Genomic DNA, 25,918 nt, shown 5'->3' on the forward strand with positions numbered 1-25,918 from the left:
CGTTGGAGGCTGGATCCCATTAATGACCTTGTTGAAAAACGTAGGTTCTATAGAATTTTCACATGAATTAGTTTAGTTCCCATGATTATCCTCTAAAATCCTACGTCTCCTTGGATTGATTTTGTATAGAGTGATTAGATTTGGCTCTGGTTTCTAAATTGGACTTTGACTTGGTTTTTATAATGTGCCGAATGAACTTTGCTGCTATAATTAAAAGCATACACGAATCTTCTTACGCAATAAAGGCCTCGTTTAGTTACTAAATTTTTTTTTCAAAAACGTCACATCAAATTTTTAGACATTTAAATAAAACATTAAACATAGATGAATCAAAAAACTAATTGCACAGTTATGAAAGAAATCTTAAGACGAATCTTTTAAGCCTACTTAGTCCATGATTAGTCATAAGTACTACAGTAACCAACATATGCTAATGACGGATTAATTAGGCTCAAAAGATTCGTCTCGCGGTTTCTAGGCTAGCCGTGAAATTCGTTTTTTCATTCGTGTCCGAAACCCCTTCCGACGTCCGGTCAAACGTTCGATGTGATGTTTTTACCAAAAAATTTTGGCAACTAAACACCACCAAAGTTAATCTTCGCCGGAAAAAGAACCACCTGAGTGTTCAGCATCGACCCCATAAAAACAAACCATTGGCATGCATTTTGTCCTCTTCATGACAAGTGAAAAAAAATGGCAAGAAAAGTTCCATGCTTTTCTTTTTTTTTTCTTCGGGCATTGACCTTTACCATTGTCAAACACTATGTCAATAAGAACACTTTCATTATTCCGGAGCTCCTGCTCCCTTGACGACGGTGATTTTATATCTATATTTAACCGATCATTTTATTAATTTTTTTTGCTAATAGGTATAATTATAAGGTATGTTTAAAGTATATTTAGTAGTAAATTAAATCATAAAAAATAATAATTATGGAAAGTGTTTGAATAAGACGAACGACTAAAAGTTAATGACATCATATTAAAAAAAGTTGGAGCGAATAATATATATGTGAAAAAGAAAAAGGAAAAGGCCAAACGGCCATAAATTGCATTATCCTGGCGCTGTGGATTAGTGGACTGTTTGGATAGGACCAGAAAATGACACCGTTCGTTTTAGATTTAGTTTATTAACGTATCTGGCCTGACTGAGTTTGAACCTTTCTTTTTGGTTTTTGAGACAGATCCAGGTTGAACCTGGAACTACGAAAATTCAAAAAATATCAAAAGATTTTTGTCTTTTCAATTACTAAAGACGTGTGTACACGTACACACAATATGATCATGCCCCTCTGTAAAATCTTTTTATCAAACCCTCCGTACAATCTTACGGGTTAAGTCAGCTTATAACTCTGCCAAAATGACGAAAATAATGTAATAAAAGAGAAAGTATACCTCCAATATATAAACTTATCATATTGAATCATTTTAGACCAAAACTATCCCATCTCCTTAGAATTGCAACCGAGGAGCCACCTCACATCTTCTCTCTTCCTTGTCTTTCTTTTACTTTTCTTTTACTTTCCTCCTTATGTGTCTTTTATCATGTTTTTTTTTCCTTCTCCTTCTCCTTCTCCTTTCTTTTTTCTCCCCGTGGGCTAGGCTAACACTAGTGGTAGAAAAAGCCGCCTCCTTGCACCCTATTTGTTGCTATGGCATAGCAGAGTGCATTGAGCAGATGCACTAAAGCTAGTGGGTGCGAGAGGATCAAGGTAAGCAGCATGTCAATGTTGAGGCCCTTCTCAACTCTAGATCCAAGACGGACGATAAATTAGAGCAGATTTAGAGTACATGCTAATGCGTCGTCCTAGATAGACACTGGCATTATGCTCTTTACCCTCATCCGTGGGATGCCAGAACCTATCATCACTAATTTGTATCACTCTTGTTGACCTCTACAATGTGATTACCATCTCTATGCTCTCTCACGACTGGTATCGGTAGGTTTTGAGAAATAAGTAGAGAAAAAATAGAAAAGAAAGAGAGAGAACAGGTGACAGAGTTATCACATTAGTGCCACTTACGATTCCGAGAGAGATGAGATAATTTTGTATCAAAACGATCAACTTTAATAAATTATGGAATTTAAATTTGCATTTTTAATATGTATAGACCTAGATAACATAACTTCATAAGTTTAAAAACCGATGGTGCACTCTACTCGTAAGTACTCATTTAGGGTTCTTTTTATAGCATCACAAGATAAATAAAAATGTACTACTCCGTTTCATAACGTAAGATGTTTAACTTTTTTATTTGTGGTGTTTGATCATTTGTCTTATTAAAAAATTATGAGAATATCATTTACTTTGCTTGTGACTTACTTTATTATAAAAAACTTTAAGCACGACTTATCATTTTTTATATTTTTACTAAATTTTTGAATAAGACGAATGGTCAAACATCTCGCGTTATGAAACGGAGGTAGTATTACATTAGGCCTGGCAGTATAGTACTCCTTATCACTTTTTGACGAAAATGAAATACCAGTACGTAGGTGACAAGTCAAGAAGCACTCCAGTTTGGGGAAAATATTCTAGACCCTCGAGGGATATCCTCTCGTCTATTGCATGCTATCTAAATAGTCATTAAAAATTTGAAAAAAATTATGAAGATAGATTAATATAAGATATATCACTACGCAAACATGCAAGTTCAAATATGACTTTTACAATCCACAACAAAAATAACAAATTAAACAATCATATTTGTTATTTTTATTGTAGATTGTAGAAGTCATATTTGAACTTGCATGTTTGCGTAGTGATATATCTTATATTAATCTGTCTTCATATTTTTTTAAAATTTTTTGATAACTATTTAGATAACATACAATAAACGAGAGATGTCCCTGGAGGGTTTAAAATCACTCCCCTCCAGTTTGGACTATAAATACATTCCTCTTAGCCAGCCTAACCTCTACATAAACCAGTATCAACACACCATTACTGATTACCAGTGGATCATCAGAGATACTATGAAGCTAACCACCCTCTTGTGCCTCTGCCTCCTCTTCCTCACCTCCTCATCGTCCGACGACGTCTCCGTCTCCAGCTCCAGCTCCGGCGACCGCTGCCCGCTACACCATCGTCGGCTCCAGGACACGGTTGCTGCCGCCGCCGTCGTCGTCGTCAGCCAACCACCTCCGCCGCCGTCAGCTGCGGCGAGGACAAGCGGCAGCACTGGCGGCGCCACCGCCGCCGTTGAAACAGCGTCGGTAGTGCTGCCGCGGCAGCGTGACGATGGCGAAGAGATCGATGAGACGAGGTACGAGCTGGGGTCCAAGAGGCTCAGCCCCGGGGGCCCCAACCCTCAGCATCACTGAGCTAGCTAGCTACCACTGATCAGTGTACGGTGGTAACGGTGCTCCAGTTCGTCGTCTTCTCCGATGAGTTCGCCGTCGACGAGGTCGATCGATCGGCCAGCCAGCAACAGCAGCATCTGCATATCGGACTCGCAAATAATCGAAAGCATATGATATATGAGTTTAATTATAGAGTGATCGATAGGCTTCTTCGATCTGTCGGCTACTTGGTTAATCACCCTCTCCCCTAAAGTGAGTTCCATCTGCTTAATTAATAAGCTCTTGATCTTTCAAAAAAATAATAAGTATGTATTTCGTGCCAGCTTTTGCTTCTCGTGCAATCTCCTAAATGCTGCTTAGATTCATAGAGGATAGACGAAAGAGCAGCACGGGGATCATCTGTGTATGCTAAGACCGAAGAATGCAAATATTCCAAAAAAAAACTGGGATCAAAGTGTTTAATTTAGAGCAACTTTACAGTATTTCAGAAGGTAACAGGATGTATCAAATCTTACACTAAATTTTTGGTACATCTTAACACCCGTAAAATTTCTCTTTTATTTAAGTTAGAGATGATACATAAACAAGTTTCTTAATGGTATGTTACGCTATATCTAAACCGTACTTATAATCATGTGTTGTTACAAATGTGGATGGATCGAGATTCAAACGAGGCTTCATGCGAAGGGAGTACTGCCCAATGAGGTGGGAGACAGTATTATTTGGATTCAACTGTAGCTCACCACCCTATCATTTCGCGTATATGTTTATGCTTATCCAGTTATCCGTAGAGTTATTAACGTGCAACTTAAAAAAATGTAGGTAAGACTTTTATATATACATGCATTCTTAATAACTTAAAAATAAATGGTAAAACAAACTACGATGAATAAGCCAAAAAAGACTCTAAAGTTAAAATTTAAAATTCAAATTTTAACTTAAGTATAGTGATACCTTGAGGGTGTACAGTTCCAGTATAAGCTTGTTTACCATCAATGATTGGCCAAGCAATGTCCTAGTTTGCCACCACTCTATGCTACTCCACCCAAAGATTACACTTGTTTCAAAATATTTTTTGGGGTTGCTTAATATTTTTTTACAAAATAAAAGGAAATATCTTGTTTTAGTAAGCTTCTCAGGTCTAGACCGGGCTGTGGCCTGTGGGCTTATACAAGGTTGTTGTTAGATGGGCCAGGCTAATTCAGGGCTCGTCCATGCTTTCGTTGTACTAATCCAATCCATAATCCCAATTATAGCTCTTAATCCAGCACAATCTCCTATACTTGGCAAGACCACCCTAATTCCCAATCTTTGTCGAATTTTGTTAACCGATGGAGAAATATACTTAGTTCGATCGGTTATAAAGTGTTCGTGAAAGATGGACAAAACTGAGTGTATGATAATTATTCAAGGGCACATATATATAATTAAATGTTAGAAAGTCAAAAGGTTTATTTTTTAAAAATGCTTTCTAAATGTTGATGATGATTTTTTTTTGCAGGGCCCTCGTAATAATTTTGTCACATATTAGCTCAAAAGAACATTAAAAACCTGCAACTTTCTGCAAGATATCTGGAAGGGATTGGAATGCTACACGGTAATTGCAGAGATAGACCAGATAACCGACTGGGAGCAACCGCTGCAGGACTGGTGGCGCGATAGAACGCACGCACTGCACCGACAAACAAAAATGCAAAGGACTCAAGAGCTTGCATATCCTTGTCTGCTGGGAGGTCTGGTGCGAAAGAAACCGCCGTGTGTTCCAAGGAGAAGAATTGCAATGTGTGCAACTAATCCGGAAGATAAAGGATGAGATACGGACTTGGGAGATTTGTGGATTTAGCGAGAATTACAACCTAACGTAGATGTAAAACGGGCGGGAGGCATTCCCTGAACTTTATTCGGTGGAATGCGGTGTCTAGTCTTCTAACCTCGGGCCGCTAGGCCTATTCTCCAGTCATCTGCGGGTGACCTTGTACATAATTCCACTCCTTCTTAATATATCCCCCGGATCTTACAGAAGTTTTCAAAACAAAAAAAAAGAACATGCATTTGCCCCTTAGGAAATTGAAACAGACCAACTGCCATCCATCATTTAAATTTATTAGTGTTTTTTTTTGAACCAACACGAATTCAGCTAAAACTTTATGATGTTATGGAGTCGCCAACTACCTTAACCTACATCCCAGATGGTTCAAGATCCAAACCGGCTAGTGGGGTTGATTCCTGTTGATTAGGGATAAAGCTCGTCTCACACGAGCGAAACGAGAGTTTTCAAGATAAACCGGGGTGGACAGAAAGCTCGTGCCTCGTTAGCTCGCTCGACTCGTGACAAACTCAACTCAGCTCGGCTCGACTCGTTTTATTTTTTTAACGAGCCGAGCTAGCGTTTTAGCTCGTTAGAGATAACGAGCCAGCTCGAGCTGGCTTGTGAGCTGCTCGCGAGTCTAACGAGCTGGACCAAAGACACACGATTCATCGGCGTTAATTAATTCCACTCCGAAATGCATGTGTTCAGTACTTCATATGTTTACTTTGTGATTTATTGGTTCAAACTTTAATATTTAGATACAATTTCATATGATATGCATGTTTAAAATGAAAATTTGCTTGTATAATTTTTTGAAAAATTATTTAGATTAACTTTTCATACATGGCTCACGAGCCTAACGAGCCAGCTCGAACTTTATAACGAGCCGAGCCGAGCTGGATTTTTAGCTCGTTACGATAACGAGCCAGCTTGTTATCTTAACGAGCTAGACCGAGCCGAGCTGGCTCGTTATCTTAACGAGCTAGACCAAGCCAAGCCGAACCGAGCTGGCTCGTTATCCGGCCCTACCTACAAGGGGGTAAACACTATTCTCGTGGACAACACAGATAGTTTACGAGATAAATCTACAAAGGGATTTACACTCTCGCGGTAAGGATGGATGGCTTACAGCGAGAGACGACAAAGATGAAGGAACTAAGTCTAAAACAAGGGCAAAACATACAGAACAATTCAATTGGATAAATTGGATTGATTATTCATTATGTTGTTGATTTTTTTCCAACCAAACTAATCTTAGCCTCTTATGAAGGGCTTGGCCTTGCCTTCGCATGGCCTTCTGCACATTCTACCAGGCCTCAAAATCCATTGCTATGTAGGAAACCTTGTACACGGTGAAAGAAACATGAAAAATGACTCAATTGGACTTGGTTTCAGAGTCTATCTATCAAACTGTCAAGACTATGTTAGTCGCATCACCACCATGACACACGGTGTGACCTATACCCTATAGGTGGTGATGTACACTAGGGTGTCTTGATCTTTCGATGAGATGATAGGTCAACTTAAAGGAGCGACGTTGGCGATCCAACTTCAATTGTCCAGAGATGTTTCGCATTAGCAATCGTTACACCAACTCTAAAGTTATTCGTGAACTCGACCGATGCACGATCAGCCCAACCACTAGAGTGTTTGTTCATGTAAGTAATCGAGAACAAATAAGAATAAGATGAACAAGAAACTCACATTGTGAAATAAGCTGTAGGATTAAATTAGTGAAAATATCAAAAGATATGGTTCTAAAATAAGCAAACTGACGATCTAGCTGATCACGAGATTACACGGCAAAGTAGCGAAGCTAAACTTTGATCTAAACAAAACCCAAATTGTTTTATGATGGGTAAGAGAAATATATAGATGAGAGGATGAGTTGGTTGTGCTATAACCCTAAGATACGTGCCTTAATGGACTCAACTTGATACATGGGCCTACGACAAAAACTGGTGACATAACACCAGTAGGTCCTGACATCTCGGTACTATTTTGGCAATTACGGTTGATTGGAGAGGAACCCGGAGGTGAAGCTGGATCAGCTTGAAAGTAGACTTTGATATATTTTCATTAAGTACACGCCCTAAACAAATCTAGATCAACTACTATGCTCATTTGATTCTGAGGTTGTACAGAAAGTCAAGGCAGAGATTGTTTTTCTTTATCTTGTCTTTTGTTCCTAACCACAATAACATTATCACAAGCACGTACAACCAAAAATCATGCTTATGCAATCTAATAACGCCTTCGCCTGATAATTCAGTGAGCAAGCACAAACATATATGATTGGTCATTGTAACACTAGCTCGGTGTTGGACTTAACATAGTTATATCATTGGTGGAGATGTCTTATCAAGTGGTCTAACCGACCTTATAAATAAATAAAAGGGAAAATTGCAAAGATGCCATTATAATTTTGCAAAATCGTAGATATGCCATCCTGGCATACGTATCGTTGACTCATGTGGACCCTACATGTCATTGAGATATCAGTGGCATATTTCTAACTTTGCAAAATTATAATGGCACGGTTGCAAATTTTTCTATAAAAAAGCTCAGGTATAACCAATTTGGAAAAATCTTGCCATATTTTCTTTCGATACCAAATTTAGGTGTTAATAATATTAAAATAAAATCCTTGATAATCACATTACCACTATGAACTACGAATTGTTTAATTTAAGTCTATACATGGCAGTGAAAAAGCAATAAGATCAAAAGATAACCCAGATTGTAAATATCCTAAGATCAAACATACCATGGCAAAGGTAGAAGACATCGAACAGACAATAACCAACGACCCATAGTGTGAAAAAGGTGTGAGCCAATGGTCAATGAATTGAAGTGAAATCTAGCTTATATAGACAGTGGCTAATAAATTAAAGTAACGACACTAAATGACGTCAAGAAGACGACGACCAACGAGAAGGTGGGCTAGACATGCAAGGACCAATGAGTTGGAGTGAAATCCAGCTTATACAAACAATAATAAAAGCATTGATAAATACTGATGAAAATAGCAGATTTAATAATATCTTAAATACATGTTTATTACAAATAAATCTCCTCCCATATATCTAGGCGAATAAAAGAAAAACTACGAGGTAAATAAGGCCATGTTTAGTTACTAAATTTTTTTCTATAAACATCACATCGAATCTTTGGACATCTAAATAAAACATTAAATATACATAAACATTAAAACTAATTACACAATTATGGGAGAAATCATGAGACGAATCTTTTGAGCCTAATCAGTACATGATTAGCCATAAGTGCTACAGTAACCAACACATGCTAATGATGGATTAATTAGACTCAATAGATTCGTCTCACGGTGTTCACGCGGAATTTAAAATTTATTTTATAATTAGACTATGTTTAATGTAACCGCACATGTCAAATGTGACATGTTCTCAAAAATTTTTGGGAAGTAAGCGCAGCCTAAGGCCATGTTTGTTTCAGCTAGGGATTATTGTAATCTGGATTATTAAGTCAGATTTCTGTAAGCTGGATTATTATAATCTAAAGTAAAAACGAATGATAAATATGAATAATTATTTTTAAGTATAGTAGGGTAGTAGGTCTGAAACTACCCAGTAATGTGAAAAAAGTATATTTAGATGAGCTTATTAGATTACAGTAATCTGGGTTTTAGATTATAATAATTTGTTATAATAATCTATCTATTTGTTACAACTTATTTCGAATAAGCCAGATTATACTAATCCTAAGCTGAATCAATAGGGCCTAAAACAGGTTGGAGGAGAGCAACGGCTGTCACGATGACGTCGCGGGCAATGCTTTTCCAGGTTCCGGGGGGTCGGTCGCTGCCGTGCCCGTGCATCCCATCCATTGGATTCCAACGGCCAGGATTACACGTGCGCCACCGCCTCCACCCCCTCTTTCCCCCTCCCACAGCAACAAAAAGAGAAAAAAAATCGCGCCCGACGCGACGCCGCCACCCACACCCCCGTCGCTCGCTCGCACCTCACCTCCACCGCCACCGCCATAGCCACAGCCACACTCGGAGGCGCCAATCCGAGTCGAGCCCCGGGGGTTCCGGCAGCCGTCTCGTCGAATCCGCCGCTGAGGCGGCCGCCGCCTCGATCCGGGCCTCGAGGGGGGGCCAGAGTTAGGGTTTTTTATTTATGCATGGCTTCGTCCCCTCCTGGCGGCAGCGCCGGCGGGGAGGAGCCCGCGGCGAGCCCTGCGCCGCTGGCCGCGGCGGAGGAGGCGCCTGAGGAGCCGGTGACGTCGCGGTGGGCGCCGGAGATTAGGGTGTACAGGCGGAAGCACCCGCGGAAAAACCCTAAACCCCCTCCGAACCCTAGCCCTAATTCCAGCCCCCTCGCGCAAACCCTAGCCTCGATTCGGAGGTCGATTCGCCGCCCGGAGGATGCGTCCCGGCCCGATCCGGCCGCCCCGGAGTCCTCTTCCCCTCGGCCGCGCGCCCCGGCGCCCGCCGCTGCCGCCTCCGACGGCGTCTCCGCGGGGCCTAACCGGGACGGCGGGGCCGTTCCCAACGGCCATGGAGACGGCCGGGCGGCGGCCGAAGAGAAGGCGCGGAAGCGCAGGGCACGGAGCGAGCTGCGGCGGCAGCTTGCGTCGGAGCTTGACCAGGTGCGTGGGCTTTCCAAGCGGCTGAAGGCGGCTGCTGAGGCCATGGCGGCCGAGTCTGCAGTGGCCCTTGCTTTGCCTGTGGTGGTGCCACCGCCTCAGCTGCCTGCTGGGTATGCGCACTCGCAGTTCACACTCGCCGATCCTGTGACGCCTATACCTAGTCAAGTTGCTGTTGCTCCGGTTCGCTCAGTGCTGCAGCGTGGGCCACTAACGGTGTCAGTGACTCACACAGAATCCTTCGAGAAGGAGAAGAGGACACCAAAGGCAAATCAGTTGTACCAAAATTCAGAGTTTTTGCTTGCAAAGGATAAGTTTCCACCTGCGGATTCACATGGTCGTAAAAAACCCAAGCATCACAAGAAGAAGCATCGTTCCTTTGCGTCTCATGGTGCTGGTTATGATGCTGAGCAGAGGCTATACTCTCATGCTTTTAAGAAATCTCTGTCACTGCTTTCTAGGCTAATGAAGCACAAATTTGGTTGGGTATTTAACAAGCCTGTAGATGCTGTTGCTCTTGGTTTGCATGATTATTTTGCTATTATTAAGCACCCAATGGATCTTGGCACGATAAAGACCCGTCTCACACATGGTCAGTACAGGAACCCAAGGGAGTTTGCTGATGATGTACGGCTAACGTTCCATAATGCCATGACATATAATCCCAAGGGGCAGGATGTGCACTTCATGGCCGAGCAGTTGGCAGGAATCTTTGAGGCACAATGGCCTGAAATTGAGGCTGAGGTTCAGTACCTTGCCTCATGTCCGCCGTTACCAAATAAGTTTCCGCCTCCACCAATTGACGTGCGCTTCCTTGAGCGATCGGATTCTGTTAAACACCATATGGCATTGGACTCCAAGTCAAGGCCAATGAGTCATACTCCCACATATAGTGCCAGGACTCCGTCAATGAAGAAACCGAAGGCAAAGGATCCGGATAAGAGAGATATGACAATAGATGAGAAGCGGAAACTTAGTAACAACCTTCAGAATTTGCCCCCGGAGAAGCTTGATGTTGTTGTGCAGATCATTAAGAACAAGAATCTGTCTGTTAGGCAGCATGACGATGAGATTGAGGTCGAGATAGATAGCATGGATACTGAGACGCTTTGGGAACTTGATAGATTCGTGGCCAACTACAAGAAGAACCTGAGCAAGCAAAAGAGGAAGGCTGAGCGTGCCATGCTTGCAAGACAGGATGCAGAGTTGCGTGCACAACATGTTGCACCACAACAACCAGTATGGGCCACTCAATCGTTCATATTCCTATTCTATAAGTAGTACTATAATTAATTGAATATTATGATTGGCACTGAAAGTTACAGTTTATTGGATTGCAGAGTCAAGAACCTAACATTGGTGTAAAATCTCCAAAGCAGAGTAAGATATATTTACTCTATTTTCTACTTCATCTTATCATACAAGTGAATTTTCAGGACCTGTGGAAGCTATAGTAAATTTACTTTTTCTTATGAGCAGATTTGACAGCAGATGAGCAATTAGCTACTTCTGTGCCAGAACAAAATGATAATAACGGGCAAAATGCAAGTAGGTCGAGCAGCTCTAGCAGTTCCAGCAGTGATTCAGGATCCTCCTCTAGTGGTAATGTTTCTTTCTGTCCTTGGCTTTGCTTGTCATATTTTGGCCTTCATGATATATCTGCTAGTTGTAGGTTTTTGCGTTAGAGTGTACTCAATTTATGTTCTTTTGGCAGACTCAGACAGTGATAGCTCCTCTTCAGATGGATCAGATGCCGCCAATTCATCTTGAAATGTAGGTAGGTTTTATTAAGTATTCTTCATGTTATTATAGTTATAGTTGTATCTGTTTCTCTATGATATATTTTTTGCACCTAATTAGTTAATTGAGAGTGCCTACTGTTAATTTATTTATGTCTCACAGTTCCTTCTAATGGCAGTTTCTTTCACCAATATTGCTGGTGTTTATTCAAATAAATCCATTTGTGTGCACATAGACACTTTTGTCTCTGTGAACCTAAATAGTTAAAAGTATTCTTCATACTATACTGTGTGAAATTTTATGCTTTTGCATGTCTCTATGTTCTAGGAAAAATTTAGAATGTTCTTACGTGGCATGCTAATGTGGATATGTTCGACTCATTAGCATGCGTACTATGCATATGCCATTTTAAAGCACAATTCATAAAATATGTCAATCTGAACTTGTTAATTACTCACTCTTAATTGACTATATATATAGATAAGTTGATTGACTTTAAGGCATAACCAGCCTATTGTGTAGAATCTGAGAAGGCATCTGTAAGCCAAACTGGATGATCTTATGAAAATACAGATCAACTGAATGGATGTAAACAAACCTTGTGAGATGCATACAACTTGAAACCTGAAAGTCGTCTTATTTTTGTTCTCTATAAACTCAGATAGTCAAGGATTCATGTGATAAGTCATAACTCATAAGATGGGATTAAAGGTGTTAAACAAGATTTGAAATTTGGAAGGGGTTATCAAGCTGACATGTTATGTATAGTATAGCCCAAGATTTAGAATTTGGAAAGCTGGAGAAATAAATTTTTTGTAGCTTGTTATGAAGGGATTAGTTCCAGTTTGTTATGTTTCCATATGTTTACACTTGGTTTCCTAAATGATATTTTTATATATTGGGTTTCCAAAAAGTTGCTCTCTATTAGTTGTTTGGATGGTTATATATGAGGGAGGGATCCTTATATTAATTGTAACAGAAAGATGCACTAAGAAAAGAAGTTTTAGATTTCTTTCTTCTTCTTCAAGGTTGCCTTAGAACCTTGTATCTACAGCAAGAGTATGCCTCCCAGTAGACAAATCAAGGGTTGTAGTCACTGCCCTATTCTGGTTTCTCAGGTCCTTACCCTCTTTCACATTACATGAGGTACTTGCGAGTTTATCTCCCAGGTTCAGTGCAAAGGTCAATAATATTTCAGGTAAATTTGTAAACTTGATTGTTTCTAGTGTGGTGAACTAAGAAGAAAAGCAATAGACTATCAGGTTGTGGACTAGAAGAAACTGGCCTCCAAATGGTGGTTAGGTATTGAATTCCATATGTAATATGGTTTCTAGAGGCATAGTATAAAATGTTAAACCAATCATTGGATTGGTTAGACTATTGGTTCGTCATTCTTACAGTGGCATTCTGACAGCCTGACCACAGAGGAACACGGTTGAACTGCTGTTCAAAGGCACTTTAAATATATGTCCTCCACCCAGAAATAACTGTATTAGCTTTTTACAGTCTCCAGCATTATAATTTGACCATTAATTTCTTTCATAATCCAAACTACAAAATTGACATCATATGGAAGTACTTTCAAATATGAATTTAATGGTATCATATACAAAATTATGGGTTAAACATTACACATGTTAATTTTTCTACTATCACATTATGTGCATAAGCCCGTGCTCTCTGCACAAATGACTCCCCACGACCTTCCTGCTATCATGCATGAAATTTTTGTTTTGCTTAGTGTACTCATTTTGCTAGACATGCCATGGTCATCTTGAACACCCTGTGTGGCATATTGTCAAAAACCTTATGGATGGAAATGGTGGCTACATCATTGGAGCTGGCATTTGGGGGGGGGGGGGGGGGGGGCACAGTTACAGCAGAAATGCAGCTTGCACAGCAAATCCATGGTTTTGGTGTGTCCTAGAGCAAACGTCATGATTCAAAGTGTTCCATATGCATGAGCGGTCTTAGCACACAATCAGACTGAGCACAACATGAGTTCGGTTAAGCCTCCTGTATGGTCTGACCTTTTCAACTATGGCACTGGGATTGAACAATATCTGTTTTTCTTTTTTATGATTTACTTTAGTAACTTGGGGGGTTTATCTCCTCTCCATCATGTGGACTATATTGTCATTTTCACTTGGTTGAATTTGCCAATTAGAAGAATGTTTACCAGGTAAAATAATAGAATCATGCCAGTTTAAAAAATTAGATAGTTGTGTCTAACAACCATAGTACATCCAAACATCCATAAGATGGTTACATAGGCTCCCGTTGTTTTGCTTCTGCTTATGTTATAAGTCAAATTTTAAATTTTAAAACTTAATTGTGGAGTTGATTTTGTGGTTTTTTCTTCATAGTTTATTTACAACACTTGCTTTTGAATTGCTAAGGACATGTATAAAAAGTTTTTCCCATAAATTACTTTTTGCGTACTAATAAGTTGTACGGCTTATTCTACCAATAAGCGAAACGATGGAAGCCATAGTAACTGGGAAAAGATATCTACAGCCATGCCTATCTCTTTAAGGATAGTACTTCTAAGTAATGATGCCTGCACCGAATTCATATTTACAGGGCAGTAATTTATCTTTAGAATATCCTTCAGTACTTCAGTTTTGTGGTAATCAAGGATTTACTTGCTGCTATAATGTATTTAGCATCTTGTTTGTTTCCTCTGGAATTTCTTTCTTGGCTTTGTAGTCATTCTTTTCCCTTGCTGTTCTTTTTAAGAAAGAGTACATTGAGGACATACCGACTGCTTGTGCTTTTATTTTATTATTAAATCGTGGTGTTATGCTAGAATGGGCATCTGAAGAGCTCCATTTCAGAGTTATATCTGTATTTATACATCAGTATTCTTCCATCAAGGAATTTTGCAAAGGATATATTGACACTAATTCTTTGCCTGATTGTTGGTAGACTTCCGACTGTTAGATTTGGTCTCAGGGCAAAAAAGTGTCAACATATTTAAAACCCTGATGTCTCATAGTTTGTCTTTCTCTTGCATATGGAGATTTTAAATCTCATCGTTGATTTCATTCCTGGTATGATTAGATGAGTTAGAGCATCTCCAAGAGACTAGGTATATGACTAGCTAAGCTAAATTTTAGCTATTATGTGAAAAAACAATCTCCAAGAGACTAGCTAGCTAACTTGGTAGGCTGCTGGAATGGCTAAGGGTGCGTTTGGTTGGTAGTCAAGGTGGAATAGGATATGACCATCCATAATTTTAGGGATATGGTGACCCAGATTTATGTTTGGTTGGATGGATGAGATGATCCAATGTTTTGTTTGGTTGGATGGATGAGGATGGATGGGATGGGCATATTTAATTACTGATAAATAATAATATTAATTAATCAACATAAATATTATCCTAATTAGTACAAATTAATAATGAAATATATCTATCATCACTAATTAACACTAATTTAAACTTGTTTATTACTAATTAATAACAAAACACACTAATTATCACTAAACAATCACTAATGAATACCGTTAATGAAGGGGGATGAGCTCATCCAGCCAATTTGGCCAGATACATCCATCCAACATCTTCATGGAATATTCCTCTTCTGGGTCACCCTATCCAGTTTCGTTCGTGAACCAAACACATCAAAAAAACTGGATGGCCATCTCCCATCTAGGGAAATCCAGCCAACCAAACACCCTAAATTTTTTCTCTCGATAGCCAAATCTGGCTAGTCTATCCCATCTCATCTCAATAGCCAAACCTAACTAGCCCACATGTCTGTTAGTATTTAGCTAGTGAAGAGGCTAGTCTGTTGGAGTGCACATCAATTTGGCTATGGAATCTTTTGACATGAATAGCTAAATTAGGATTTGGAGAGGTAAATTTTGGCTAGTCTCTTGGAGGTAAATTTTAGCAACCTGTTGAATTGGTGTCAAACACTGTTTGACTTTTGTGTCACCATTTTCAGAGCACTGGGGTTGGCTATTTGGTTTGGAATATTTACCCTAATCTTTCACATGTTCATAGATAAATGTGTTTGACTTTTGTGTCACCATTTTCAGAGCACTGGGGTTGGCTATTTGGTTTGGAATATTTACCCTAATCTTTCACATGTTCAGAGATAAATGTGTTTGACTTTTGTGTCACCATTTTCAGAGCACTGGGGTTGGCTATTTGGTTTGGAATATTTACCCTAATCTTTCACATGTTCATAGATAAATGTGTATTATGGAAGAATGAAACTGTGAAAAAATCAGATGGTTGATGCCTTTAGAATTAGACTCTGAATTCTTTGATTCTGTGGAAGTAATATTCTAGTCTGTGGAGCAGAATTGGAGTCACTTGTCAGAGCATAACAATCTTGGTCACAGTTGCCTTGTACATCTGACAGTGCAATTGACCACTGCATCTGTTTCTCTTTTACCTTCTATGGCAATGCTAGCGGTTCCATTAAAATATTGTTTTTAGCTATTAGCTGTTCCATGACCATCTGGTTAGCCGTCTGTAGCTGCTTTACTCTTTAGTTCCATAAGTGCTCTCCTATTTTCTAGTTGGTTCACTCGTAAGATTCACCTTCTCCTGAATTGCAGAATCAGTACTTTATCCAATGAAGAATAACTATCTAATTGTATTTGGCATGACAGTGCCTCAGCAAGACTCAAGACATGGCTATCTCCGTCTATCTAGGAATCTCCAAGTTGCAGCCAGGATGTCATTCAAAGGCAGGATTCTGTAAAGGCCTGCTGAGCCTGATACAAGTTCCATTCTGCTGCATCTGTGTACTTACGAGATTGTAGGTTAACTTTGTACACTAGTCATTTTCATTTGTTTGGCAGCAGAGTGCAGCTGTATTATATGCACCTTGGCATTATGGATACCCCCAGCTGAAGGCAAGTATTCACTAGGCTCAGATCCTGGAGTGCATCCAATAAGACAGGCATGCATTGCTGACGCTGCTCTTATCTGGCTAGGACTTCTGTAGTCTGTAGATTAGCCACAGCTGGAGCATTATTTATGTTTTGCTGCGTTGATTACTTGATTGCTGCAGTGAGTAGGAAGGTGATTGTCTAACAGTTTGGTGACTCCACTCCTCTTGAATACAGGTAATGTTCTGACTATTTAACCGCTCCACATCAAACGTGGCTTGTTGATGGTGTTGTAAAATTTAGCCAGATGAAGTCTGATGATTAACGTTGCTTAGTGCTGTCTTGTGTTGCCTGCGATCCGGTCGATGTCCTTTGTGATGATGGATGCTTACTCTGAATTGATCACATGTCAGATCGTTTTGTGAAGGAGTATTTCTTTTTTTTTTCTCCAACTTTTCCGTTGGGGCTGCCCCCCGTTAGCTTGTATGTTGTCTGTATCCTTGGACTTTATCCATTTAAGTTGGTATTCGTTTTGGCTGGAAGCTTGAAAGAAGGTGCTTGTCAGTTACAATATGTTCCTTATATACTCCCCTGCGAGGTGAACCGAATGTCTGTATGGTTTCTTGCTCTCTTCCTACTTTGTAGGACGGGTAAAGTGCACAACTAAATGGATGTTGATTTTATCGGTCTGTTTAAGCCTCTGTTTGCACTCTGAATTTATCAACGTTTTGTGCAACACAGTAGTTTTTTTTTCCAGCCTTTCCGGTGGGGTTGCGCCATGTGATTATAATGATTTGTTCTTTGTCGGTGCCATTGGCCCTTGGACATCATCCAATGAAGTTGGGTGTTCGTTTTTGGCTGGAAGCTTGGAAGAGGCTGTTTGTTAGTTATGATATGTTCCTTGTTTTCTTCACTATGAGCCTATGAGGTGAACCGAATGTCAGTCAGCTTTGGTTCCTTGCGCTCGTGTACTTTGTAGGAGTGCAAAAGTGCCAATCTGATTTGATACTTGTGTCAAGTAGAAGCATGGATGTACACAACTAGATGGGATGTTTGGACTTTGAAGCGAGACATATGCCTTTTTTTTCCTTCTCCCCTTCATTCTCTGTGAGAATGTGACTGTTTCATATATGAATGAACATTCTGCAGTCTCAAAAGAACAAAAAAAAAAGAAGAGGAGAACGAATGGCTGTAGTCCAATGCTCATTTTGGTCCACCCAAGCGTCTTCCTTTGCACAAATAATGGCCGAGCAGGTAGCCAGATACGTGCCAACCAACTCTGTGAGATGCTAGAGCGTCAGATGCGTTGGATTATGCGTGTGAAGAAAAAATAATTAGAGAACCCCCGTCTTGTCACTTTTATGGACTAGTATGCATTATGTGGTGTTGAATAATGCAAATACTGGAGTAAACTGAACCAGAATTATGGGCAGGCATAGCATATGTTCTATTTGAAAGCAACATAATAATAACAATACTTTTTACCTACCTCTACAGATATATATACTCAGAACCAAATGCTGCAACCCTGCAAACATAAAGTTTTAAGTGCAATTTGTTTTATGGTTAATCATATGTAGAATTGATGACCTTGAAGGATACATATTTCTTTCATTGCATCCTGGAGTGTTTACACAATTTTTTTATAAAAAAGAAAATTGTGTGCATGCACTGCTGTTGCTACACTTGATGTAGTATCTCGTTAATAATCTGTCACGTTTGTTCCGCCCCTTCGTATATTAAAAAAATCCACTCGTTTCATGCCTCAATCATTTGGTCACACCACCGCTATCAGGTTAGGTTTAGGAGTGGTTTTCTTTTAGGAAAAAGCTGCACATGCCAGTGCCATTAGAAAAATAGGTGCATTTTGCAACTACTTGACAACAATGTTTAGAGAGGAAACCACTCCCTTACGCAAATTTTTTTATGGTTAGACCAACTTTGCTCTGGAAGGTTTGGTGCTGTCTTCTGACTTCTCACCGAACCACAGGTTACATCCTCAGCAAAACTAAGAAGAAATTAGGAGGAAACATGGGATGATTATTTTAATTTCTTTTGAAATGTGGGGTGATTCAGGAGGCCATGTTATGGCACCGTGGTGGATAAGAAAGCAGTATTCTTATTAATCTAGAATTTCATAACCAACCAGATTTGCACTCTGACCTATTTGATGTAGTTTTTTCCTTTAATTTGTTTTAATCTACCAGCTAATCCTTTTGTTTGTTTTAAGAAAAGGAAAATTTGGTTCACTGGTTGGTAAAACGGCACATCGTTTCTTTTTCAGTTGGTGCTGTATCGCATTTAATTTGACTACCTTACGATTTTTTGTTCCTGTAGTCTTTTGTTCATCATCCATCTGCCTGGAGTATCTTCTAAGCTCTAACAGTCATGGACAGTGACACATTGTTAAATCTGCATTGGACAATGACAAAAGTATTTAGGTCCCATTTGGAACGTACGGGGAACATTTTGTTGGTCCTTGTTAAACCGAACTATTTTACAGGAAATTTGTATGAAAAGCCATGATTTTAATCCATATGAAAAATTGATTATTGTTAAAAACTGATCAAACGACCAAGCTAAACATAGATGCACACAAGTGTAAGAGAAAAGAAGGTATGGAAAGGGAAAAAAATGTTTCAAAGTGACTAGATATTAATCCATATGAAAAATTGATTATTGGAGCGAATTTTTCAAGATTTTCAAACGGCTTTGTGCTTTCAGGGATAGACGCCGTCTCCGCTGATCAGGCTTCGAAGATGCTTTAGGGGTAGGATTTACATGTGTGCGTTCTTAGGTGTGCGTGCATTATGAGCGTCTGCGTCGAGGACTAGAGCAATCAACGCACTGATCAATGGAAAATGACGGCCAAATCGAATGCTACCAAACTAGGCATGACTTTGTCTACCAAGTTCTATCTTGGCTGAACATAACCGGCAACACGTGCCATTTGGGCCAAAACTGGTGGCAAAAGTTGTACTGTTAATATGTGCTGAATTTGCATTCGGATTTGCTACGATAAAAGTTACCCCTCTCATGGTTACGCCTGTCCGTCAATTTAGACTTCGTTAGGTACTAATCCTTCCATTATATATTATAACTCTTTCTGATCTTATCTAAATTTATCTGTGTGCTAATAAATCTATACATATATACAAAACATATACATCGGTATATTGATGAATCTAGAAATCCAAAAAGTCTTATAACACGGAACGGAGGGAGTAGTTGTTATTAGAAATTTTAGCATGAATTGATTGATTACACTCAATCGATTATTAGAGTTAGGATACATGATATCACCGTAATTAAAAATATGAATGGGCACGTGAGACATAGTAGTTGGATAAAGCAATGGCGAAGATTAGTTTTATTCCTCGAACAAATTTATACCACTTATATAGTTATATATCGACACACACAACATAGCAACTATGTATAATGCTTGTTTACTTACAACACACCGTAAGTGTACCACTTCAATTTTGTTTATGTTTACTCTACCTATATGTACATATAGCATAGGGAACCAACTCCCTTGTATAAACTAAAACCATGTTAACATGACTCCTTTCTCCTCATTAAAAAAAACTGAAAACTCTTGTATTTGTGTTTATCTTATGTTTATACTTATTTGATAAAATTTAAATGGTGGGACTTGAATTTATAGTTAATTTTAAGATTATATCATAATTTTAAAAGTTTTGCATTTAAATCATTTTTAATGATTAATAAATGGTTTTACTTATGTTTACAGCAAACAGGGACAGAGCTATATTTGGGGGCCGGCGGGCTTCTTAGGGACCTAGTTTAGAAAAAAAATTAGCCATAGTTTATCAATTTTCACTGTACATGTATCGCTTGTAACCTAACTTAAGACATATGGTAGCAACATGAACTCAATTCAAAACAATAAAAAGTAAATGAGTGATACTTTGTTCCAGCTCCACTAAAAAACGAAGAGGCCAAAAGAATTACAGCTGAGCTCACCAAAAACCATAGCTTTTCACCACACGCCCACCTGCTCACAAGATACATCCAATTTGATCTAACACAGCCAAATTAAACAGCGCAAAAATTTGACTCCGACGTTTGCGTCGAAGCCTAGAGTCCAACCAAAAAATCCCCAAATACGACCGACCCCCCGAAGTCCAAACCAAGCGTGTGTACTCCAATTCCTCATTTCTCATCCTCACACGCCAGCCTGCCCACCAACCTTCCTCCTCGCTTCCTTCAATTACTCTCTCTTCTCCCCCTCCCTTCCCCTCCCCGACTAAACTAAACTAATCACCCCCCGCGAGAGCACGCAGCAGCAGCGGCGGCCGAGAGGGATAGCCAAGCCGCCGCGCCACCACCAACCCTCTCTCTCTCCTACAAGAAGAGAGCCCCCCCCCCCCCCCCACCCGGCCCCGGACAGCCAGCTAGCTACCCGTTTTGATCTGCTCCGCCGGTGTGGGTTGAGGAGGAGATGGGGGGAGTTTTACGGGGGGCGATGCTGCTGGTTCTTGCGGCGGCGGTTCTCCTTGCTGCCGGGGCGGCGGTGGAGGGGAAGGTGGTGGGGAAGGCCAAGGGGAAGTACAGGGCGCTCTTCAACTTCGGGGACTCGCTGGCCGACTCCGGGAACCTGCTCGCCAACGGCGTCGACTTCCGCCTCGCCACCGCGCAGCTCCCCTACGGCCAGACCTTCCCGGGCCACCCCACCGGGAGGTGCTCCGACGGCCGCCTCGTCGTCGACCACCTCGGTAGGTGGTTAATTTCTCCGCTAGGTTTTTTTTTCCCTTTTTTTTTTGGTTTGCTCATGGTTTGCTTTGGTTGGATGCAGCGGAAGAATTCGGCCTGCCGCTGCTGCCGCCGTCCAAGCTCAAGAACTCCAGCTTCGCCCACGGCGCCAACTTCGCCATCACCGGCGCCACCGCGCTCGACACGCCCTACTTCGAGGCCAAGGGGCTCGGCGCCGTCGTCTGGAACTCCGGCGCGCTCCTCACCCAAATCCAGTGGTTCCGTGATCTCAAGCCCTTCTTCTGCAACTCCACCAAGGGTAAATTGCATGCCCAAATCCCCCACCTTCACAGCTATAAGTGAACTTTTTTGGGGATTCTTTTTCCCCCGAGCGATAATTGAATCCTGCAATTGTATTTGATATTTTGCTTCTTTTCATATTTTGCAGCTGAATGCGACGAATTCTATGCGAATTCGCTGTTTGTCGTAGGTGAGTTTGGTGGCAACGATTACAATGCGCCCCTCTTTGCTGGGAAGGGCCTTGAGGAGGCCTACAAGTTCATGCCGGATGTCATCCAGGCTATCTCTGATGGCATTGAGGTAGATACTTCTTCGTTGCATCGCCTATTTGTTCTTTGTCATGTGGAATGTGATTTCAACTGTGCAACTGATTGTGTTTGGTGCAGCAATTGATTGCTGAGGGGGCAAGGGAGCTGATTGTACCAGGTGTGATGCCCACTGGGTGCTTTCCTGTGTACTTGAACATGCTCGATGAGCCGGCCGATGGGTATGGCTCCAAAAGCGGTTGTGTTCGTCGGTATAATACATTCTCATGGGTGCACAATGTACATCTCAAGCGGGCGCTTGAGAAGCTCCGTCCCAAGTACCCCAATGTGAGGATCATATATGGCGATTACTACACGCCTGTTATCCAGTTCATGCTCCAGCCTGAGAAGTTTGGTAAGTTTCATGAGCTTTTCATAGCTAGCTATCTAGCTCAGGAAGCATCCATTTGATCTTATCCGTTATTTAGCATCGGTACTATATTCTTTCTTGGTAAGAGTTCTGTTTTCATGTTCTTGCTGCTGTGATTTAGGCCTAGTTTAGTTTCTAAAAACATCACATCGAATCTTTGGACACCTAAATGGAGCACTAAACATAGATCAGTTACGGAGGAAATCGTTTGACGAATCTTTTGAATCTAATTAGTCCATGGTTAGCCATAAGTGCTACAGTACCCACATGTGCTAATGACGGATTAATTAGGCTCAAAAGATTCGTCTCGCGGTTTTCAGGCGAGCTATGAAATTTGTTTTTGTATTCGTGTCCGAAAACCCCTTCCGATATCCGGTCAAACGTCCAACGTAACATCCAAAATTTTCTTTTCGCGAACTAAACACGCCCTTACTTAAACAGATCAAGTCAACTGATATCTAGGGTCAACTTTTCCTCCTCCTGTCCTTGAAAGACACAACATATTATTTTTAGATAGTTCAGATCTAGGTTGCCTTAGGTCTCTAGTAGCACATTGCAGAATATTACAAATTACCATAACAATGGAGCACACTTTGTGATTTCAAACCAATCACAGTAGCTTCATCTATCTTCAGAGTAATTTGGAAGCAAAGTTACTAATGCCATGCTCATTAGCATCTTGGCACTAGTCTGTAAAGCAGTACTAGCTATCAGTTCTATTATTACTCTACTACTCTTTGTTCAAACCTTGCCCTTATGCTAATTGTCTTCTTGAGAGAGGGGGGCCATTGTGAACCACTATAATGAGATTCCACCCATAATATATAATGTGGGGCTAACAATTAGGATGATCTGGTTGTTATGCAAGCTACTTACACAGCAACCCAACTATTTTCTTCAGTCGGTTAAGCTATGTAAATAATATTTGCAACACAAGCCATACTTCACCTACTTTAGAATTACAGCTGTGGCAGTCTGGCTCCTCTTTGGTACAATCCGGTTCAATTTCAAAACTGCCACATTTTGTTCATCTCCATCATGTATGTTTCACCACTGGTCATTTTAAAACCTTTCACATGGCTTCTACTGGTTGCTATAATATCTTTCTATGGTTAGTTTAATGGAAAATATCACAAATAAATAAAGTGACATGTTTTCACTACCTAACCAATTAACCTTTTCCCCATCATTGGTGGATCACAACTTTCAACATGTCCTATTGCAGGGAGTACAAACATGTACAAATTGCTTGGTTAGCTGAGCTATCCTTTTTTGGTGATCCACTTCTGTTTTCATCTATTGCTTGCTTACCTTGCTGGCAATGCCCTTTTTTTATACTTTGTAGTTAGTACTTTTTAATTAGAGAGAGCATCAGGCATCAGCAGGTAGCGTTGGGAAATCTTCTATATAGTTTAATGGCCCTGTTGGGCATCACAGTTCAACGTCATTGTCATCTCTAGATCACATGTGTGGAGTTGCTAGAATTTCTATTTCATTGCTGGCCCACCTAATTCTGCTAATGGACACTGTGTTTCTGTCTTCTATTTCACGGGGCCCCATGTTTGTCTTAATCGTTTAAGAAAAATGATCCAGATGCATTATTATTTATAAAAATGGAAGATATCTTTATTTCAAGAACTAGTCCTTTGATTTGAACAACTGATGCAGGAGCCTAACATTTTCCACTTCTCAATTCAGGATTTTACAAGCAGCTCCCTAGGGCGTGCTGTGGGGCTCCTGGGTCTGTTGCGAAAGCTGCTTACAACTTCAATGTCACAGCCAAATGTGGTGAGCCTGGTGCAACTGCCTGTGATGATCCAACAACCCACTGGAGCTGGGATGGCATTCACTTGACAGAGGCGGCTTACGGTCACATTGCCAGAGGTTGGGTGTATGGCCCTTTCGCCGACCAACCGATCTTCCAATCTTCATGAGAAAGCCATTTCTTCTGTTGTAACTGTAGAGTGTATCACGATAGTGCACTGAAAATGGAGCAGGGAAAGTAGTTCTTCCATATGGTTCCAAGGTTGCATACATGTATATTTTCATTTGATTACATTCATTGCAGTCGGGTACAAAGGTGGGAATAGGGCTGTCAAAAAGCTTGATTTTGTTTATTTGTCAGGCGGTATAACTATAAAATGTAACAGACACATTATTGTGTAAATTGCCTCCGGGAAATATGATACAAATTGTCTTTTTGAGTATCTCCTGTTTCCCTGGTTTAAATCTGTCCCGTTCTTAACTGCCTCGTTTGTCTGAACATGTCATGCATTCTTGTAGAGAAACGAGCTGTCTAAAATTTGTTTTGTGCATGTTGCCTGCAAACAATTAACAGAATAATTTGCTTATGCTTCTAAGCTAAAATTTAAATTTTCTTGATTTTGAGATTTTTTCACTGAAGTTTATTTTTTAGCCTTGCTTTTAGATTGATAATAATACGAATATAAAATTTTTTATTCATATTTTCTTTAAATATGTCGTTTGCCAAATTGAAGTCTGAACATGGCGAGGTAACTGGAGAAGAATCCTGAATAAATAATTGGCAATGATGGATGGAGAATTCAGAACAGTGCATGCAGGTGGGAGTTGAAACTAATGAACTGATCTGAAGAATCTGTTTTATTTATTATTGCGTTGGTACGTTGGCTTGCCATGTGATTCGCACTTATTTTAGCAGCCCACGAACTGACGAACCCCAGTTCGTTTTTTTTTTAATCTCATTGTATCCCTACTTGTTTTGAAGTGTGAGCTGTCAATGAGAGATATCAGAACAGCTTGAGAAGCAGAGAAATTTCTTTCTTTTTTTTCTGTTTCTGGGAGATCAGAAAATAAAGAATTTTCCTTTGGTACTAGTGATTACTTGAGCAAGTACAGCAAGTTAAACTGAAGAAAATCCATGTTGCATTTGTACTTGTCAGGCTAAGGATTCGTGTAAACAGTGATGCAAAATAGCAAGCAGGAGGAAACAAAGGACAAACTTCAGATTCCAGAAGGGTTTTACACTTCTTCACATCTCGTGTTTCAGAACTGCACATGGTCGTACTATGTGCCCTAGTTACTTATTTACGATCTATCCAGAAGAACGCAATTTTTATACGGTGTGTAAGAACATCATGGACACTGTCGTCCTACTGCCCAACTGGTCCTCACTTGTGCTTTTTCTAGTGTACTCATGGCAATTGAAGAATATGATACGGAGTATTATTCTATTGGAACGACTGTACAAAGGACTCGTATAAACCTTTTCAAGCCAATTCGTATATTTATATTTATGTATGCTTAAAAACGGAGTCGTTCTTCCTCCCACTTTATACTAAGTTAACCACCACTGTAAAAAAACTGAGAAAAAAGTGGTTAAGAAATGATAAAACCAGCAAAAAAAACAAGTGTTATTAGTTAATAATACCAAGGATCCAAAATAACCATTGAAATTGTATGGGTTGACTTGTTGAAATACACGGATAGATTATCAAGTAAAGATGTAGGATGAGAAGTAATTCTTTCATGCTCCAATATAAAATTCGTAACGGCATAGTTAATCCCAACAACTATAAAACCGGATAGTCTGAGGCCTCCTTCAGTTTGAAAAAAATTTAGGAGAGATCATATCGATTTGTACAGTCACACATTTAAAACATTAAATGTAGTCTAATTATAAAACAAATTTCATATTTTATCTGAAAACCACGAGATGAATCTTTTGAGTCTAATTAATCTGTCATTTAGCACATGTGGCTACGTAGCACTTATGGCTAATCATGTACTAATTAGACTTAAAAGATTCGTCTCACGATTTCTCCATAACTGTTAATTAGTTTTAATGTTCATACATATTTAATGCTTTATTTAGATGTTCAAAGAATGGATGTGCCGTCTTTAGAAACAAA

General features: G+C 40.0%; 2 protein-coding genes across 8 annotated transcripts; both read left to right on the forward strand.

Moving 5' to 3' along the window:
• Positions 1–9,053: 9,053 nt before the first annotated feature.
• Positions 9,054–17,034, forward strand: LOC102723022 (transcription factor GTE4-like). 7 transcript variants are annotated; one of them, XM_015833963.2, is made up of 5 exons: positions 9,054–10,982; positions 11,069–11,123; positions 11,223–11,345; positions 11,458–11,520; positions 16,059–17,034. In XM_015833963.2, exons 1-4 carry the CDS (start codon positions 9,279–9,281, stop codon positions 11,511–11,513), a joined length of 1,938 nt encoding a protein of 645 aa, XP_015689449.2. In that variant the 5' UTR covers positions 9,054–9,278; the 3' UTR covers positions 11,514–11,520; positions 16,059–17,034. The 7 variants fall into 7 exon arrangements, with proteins under 7 accessions (XP_015689449.2, XP_040376479.1, XP_015689450.2 ...); XM_040520545.1 differs by having other exon boundaries at positions 16,113–17,034; XM_015833964.2 differs by having other exon boundaries at positions 11,458–11,516.
• A 3,688-nt stretch (positions 17,035–20,722) lies between these two features.
• On the forward strand, positions 20,723–24,235 carry LOC102710943 (GDSL esterase/lipase At5g45910-like). Its single transcript, XM_040520583.1, has 5 exons — positions 20,723–21,076; positions 21,157–21,372; positions 21,502–21,653; positions 21,740–22,013; positions 23,727–24,235. Exons 1-5 carry the CDS (start codon positions 20,803–20,805, stop codon positions 23,960–23,962), a joined length of 1,152 nt encoding a protein of 383 aa, XP_040376517.1. The 5' UTR covers positions 20,723–20,802; the 3' UTR covers positions 23,963–24,235.
• The last annotated feature ends 1,683 nt before the right edge of the window (positions 24,236–25,918 follow it).

The sequence above is a fragment of the Oryza brachyantha genome, chromosome 2, assembly GCF_000231095.2.
Source record: "Oryza brachyantha chromosome 2, ObraRS2, whole genome shotgun sequence".
NCBI classification, from domain to species: domain Eukaryota; kingdom Viridiplantae; phylum Streptophyta; class Magnoliopsida; order Poales; family Poaceae; genus Oryza; species Oryza brachyantha.